General features: G+C 33.4%; 1 protein-coding gene across 1 annotated transcript; it reads left to right on the top strand.

The window, feature by feature from the left end:
* Positions 1-209: 209 nt before the first annotated feature.
* On the top strand, positions 210-1,022 carry LOC115985033 (UPF0481 protein At3g47200-like). Its single transcript, XM_031108008.1, has one exon. It carries the CDS (start codon positions 210-212, stop codon positions 1,020-1,022), a length of 813 nt encoding a protein of 270 aa, XP_030963868.1.
* Positions 1,023-3,497: the final 2,475 nt, after the last annotated feature.

The following is a 3,497-nucleotide window of genomic DNA, read 5'->3' as shown; positions in this document are numbered from 1 at the left end:
ACTATGGTGGAAAAGAACCAAGGGACAAGGATAGTGAAAGAGAACAAAGGGAAATGGAAAAGCTGAAAGTGGGATACTTATAAAAGAAATTTTGTAATCGAACTACGAAATCCCAAAAGGAAATAGCAAGGATCATTGAAGAAAACGAAGAAAAGATTCGCCGTTGTTACTCAGAAAGCTTTGATATTTGCCATGAAGATTTCGTGAAAATGGTTCTATTGGATTCAACATTTATCATTGAGCTCTTCTTGAAGAGTTACATGGAGGAAGAATATGAAAATGATTATATATTAAGTAAACCATGGCTAAAGATAGGCATAAGTCATGACTTGATATTACTTGAGAATCAGCTTCCATTTTTTATCCTAAAGGAGTTACACAATCAATTTTCCAGGTCTGAAGAAAACAACAATATTTCCTTTCGTAGGCTTGCATGTAAGTTTTTTCATCTCACTGGCAAGAAATTGCTCGAGAAGGAAATAAAACATTTCACTGATTTGATCAGATATTTCTATTATCCATCTACCCTTAAAAGTGGAAATGGCATCATTTCTGATCTACATAGTGCAACAGAGTTGTATGAGGCAGGAGTTATATTCAGAACAAGTGAAAAGGGAAGAATGTTACTTGACATTCAATTCCCAAACATGCCCTTGAAAAGATGTACATGCTTCAATTGCTCATGGCTCTTAAATTGGTTACCATGCTTGAAGTGCTTTCCTTGCTTGGAAGGAACCGAAACTTTCCTGTATGTTCCTCAGTTTTTGGTACAAGACAAAACTGAAGGCCTTTTTCAAAACCTCATGGCCCTGGAACAATGTCCTTATCCATCTGAAGCTTACATATGCAATTATATATGTCTCTTGGATTATCTTATCAACACTAGAGAAGATGTGGAGCTGCTCATTGATAAAAAGATTATAATTAACATGTTAGGCAGCAATGAAGCAATTGCCACAATGGTAAACAAACTTGGACTTGAAATTGTGGAAACGGGTTCCTGTTATTTTGGTCTCGCTTAAGAGCTTAACAAGCACTATGACGAATGTTGCAATCGTAATATGGGAAACTTGAGAAGTAGCTATTTCTCCAATCTTTGGAGAGGCACTGCAACTACTATTGGTCTTATAGTCCTGGGGTTCACTCTTTGGAATTTCATTAGGCCTTACGTATACGTACGTCATTAAAAAGATTCAAAACATGAGTTGTGATCAGAATCTGTTGGAGTGGATTGGGTTTGGTTTACATGTTATGAATTGCTTCTGAGATTGTCATTTTTTATCCTATGATACCCTTTGTTCCTAATTACCATATAACTGAGTATGTATTTTAGCCAATAATGTTTTATCTACTGTTATTTCACTTTACTACTGAATGCTAATAATAATGTCATTGTTTCTTGTAAGGTTAATGCCTACTATTGATTATTCTTTTAAGAATAACTAGCTAATGTTCGGTGTGTTGCACATGTTATCAATTCATTTTGAAATTTTTGTACGTTTTTAGACCCCTGTAAACTAGATTGTTTATACCTATTATTGATTATTTGGTTTATTATTCAGATCTAGTTTAACACAATAAAATCATATCATGTAAAGTAGTAGAAATTTAAATAAAACCACAATATGATCATCGAGGAAAACCAAACCGGTAAAAAACCTAAGAAAGATTTAACCTATCAATTCTCAAGGTAAAAAGAAAATCCACTATAGAGAATTGAAGTTTACAATAAGACTTGGACCACTAACATCATATTGCTACCACATGTAAAACTTACTGATACGACCACGTGCAAGCTCTGAATCCACGAGTTCTTTCTCTATTAGGCCTTTGCAACACAAGAACCCACACATGTGATAAAAAACACAAACTCTCCTATTTGTGACTCCAAGACCACCCTTAAAGGTTTAGATCATCAACACCTTTGATGACTAGAGAAGGCAGTAATTTCTACAACACCAGATCTTGAGATTTTTCTAGGAATAACATGAGTAGAAGATATGAAAGAGCTTTTTTGGTACAAAACCCTAGATACAAAAGAGGCACACTCCTCTCTCTCTCTCTTTCTAAAAAGCTTTATAAAAATGTGCTTAGAGTTTCCTTTATATACTATAAGAAGTAGATCTAAAACCCTAATCCTTTTTGGGCTTGATCTGTTGTTGGGCCGAACTTAAAATTCTGCAGATACGTGTTTTGATCGATTGAGCCTGTCTTTCGATCAGTCGAACCAGGAAAATTCTGAAATCTTTTTTCTACTGCTTGCTTGTTCTTGGATCTTGACTTGTATCACCTTGAGCATTGTCTAATAATACCTATAGACTCTAGGATCTATATCTAGACAAGTTTGTGTTCACGATTTTCCAATTGTTCTAAACTTTTAGAACCTAACAATCTCCCCCTTTGGCAATTCATGACAAAACTTACATACAAAATGAAATGCTCAAATACAAAAACAACCCAATACAATAAAATGCCTAATTACATCACAAATCCCAATCTAAGAATCCTAACCTTGAAGTTGCAACAAAAGGTAGAAGGTCTTGATTAAAATGTACCTGTCTTTCTTGAAAACACTCCAAAAAACACATCACCACATGTGTGGAAAGAAAGACATATAAAGAATAAATAATCAGACTAAAGAAAATAACAAATATGCAAACTAACTCTCCCCCTAAGTTAGATACATCAAAAATTTTATTCCCCCCCCCCCTTTCGAAAACAATATTATCTCCCCCTAAAAAAACATTTGAAAAAATCTTTTCCAATTTCATCTATTTCTCCCCCCCCCCCCCTTTTGTCACGTTTTGACAAATGCAACTCAAACAAAGTGTAAATAGTAAACATACACAACAAAGGATAAGAGAAAATAAAGAATCAAGGGAACGCAAAATAATTCAGCTCTATAGAAAATAGAGACAACTCCCCCTATGAAGAGCAACAACTCCCCCTACAAACAACATAGGTTTTAAAAACAGCTTTCTCCCCCTATAAAAATAGAACCAAAAAAAAAAAAAAAAACATGTTTTGGGAAAAAATAGTTTTAGGCACAATTTAGGAGGTGGGGAAAAATAAAAACACACAAAGCTAACTTAATACTATGTGACCCATAAACAAATGCATGAGAAGAGAAAATATTTGCACATTATTATCCATCATATCTTAAAAAAAATAAAAATTTCCTCAGTTCACACATGAAAAATATATACTAAAATTTACAGAACTCAAAAATTAATCAATCAATTTTTAAATCAAGTTAAGTACCCAATTTAGCAAAGTGTATGCATGTTATGTATGAAAACAATGAGAAATATGACTGCAAAATTCTAAGATGGATACAAAAAAAAAAAAAAAAAAAAATACAATGCATGTGAATCTTAAACACAAATGATGTGTGAAAAAAAAATTGGTCAAAAACTTAGAAACTGAAAATTTTTCAGTTTCGATCAGTCGAGCATCGATCAAATACCAATTGAGTCAGGCAGAAGCAAGACTTGAAA

This window comes from Quercus lobata, chromosome 4 (assembly GCF_001633185.2).
Source record: "Quercus lobata isolate SW786 chromosome 4, ValleyOak3.0 Primary Assembly, whole genome shotgun sequence".
In the NCBI taxonomy this organism is placed as follows: Eukaryota; Viridiplantae; Streptophyta; class Magnoliopsida; order Fagales; family Fagaceae; genus Quercus; species Quercus lobata.
The sequence above is the reverse complement of the archived record's forward strand: the minus strand, read 5'-3'. Positions and strand labels throughout refer to the sequence as shown.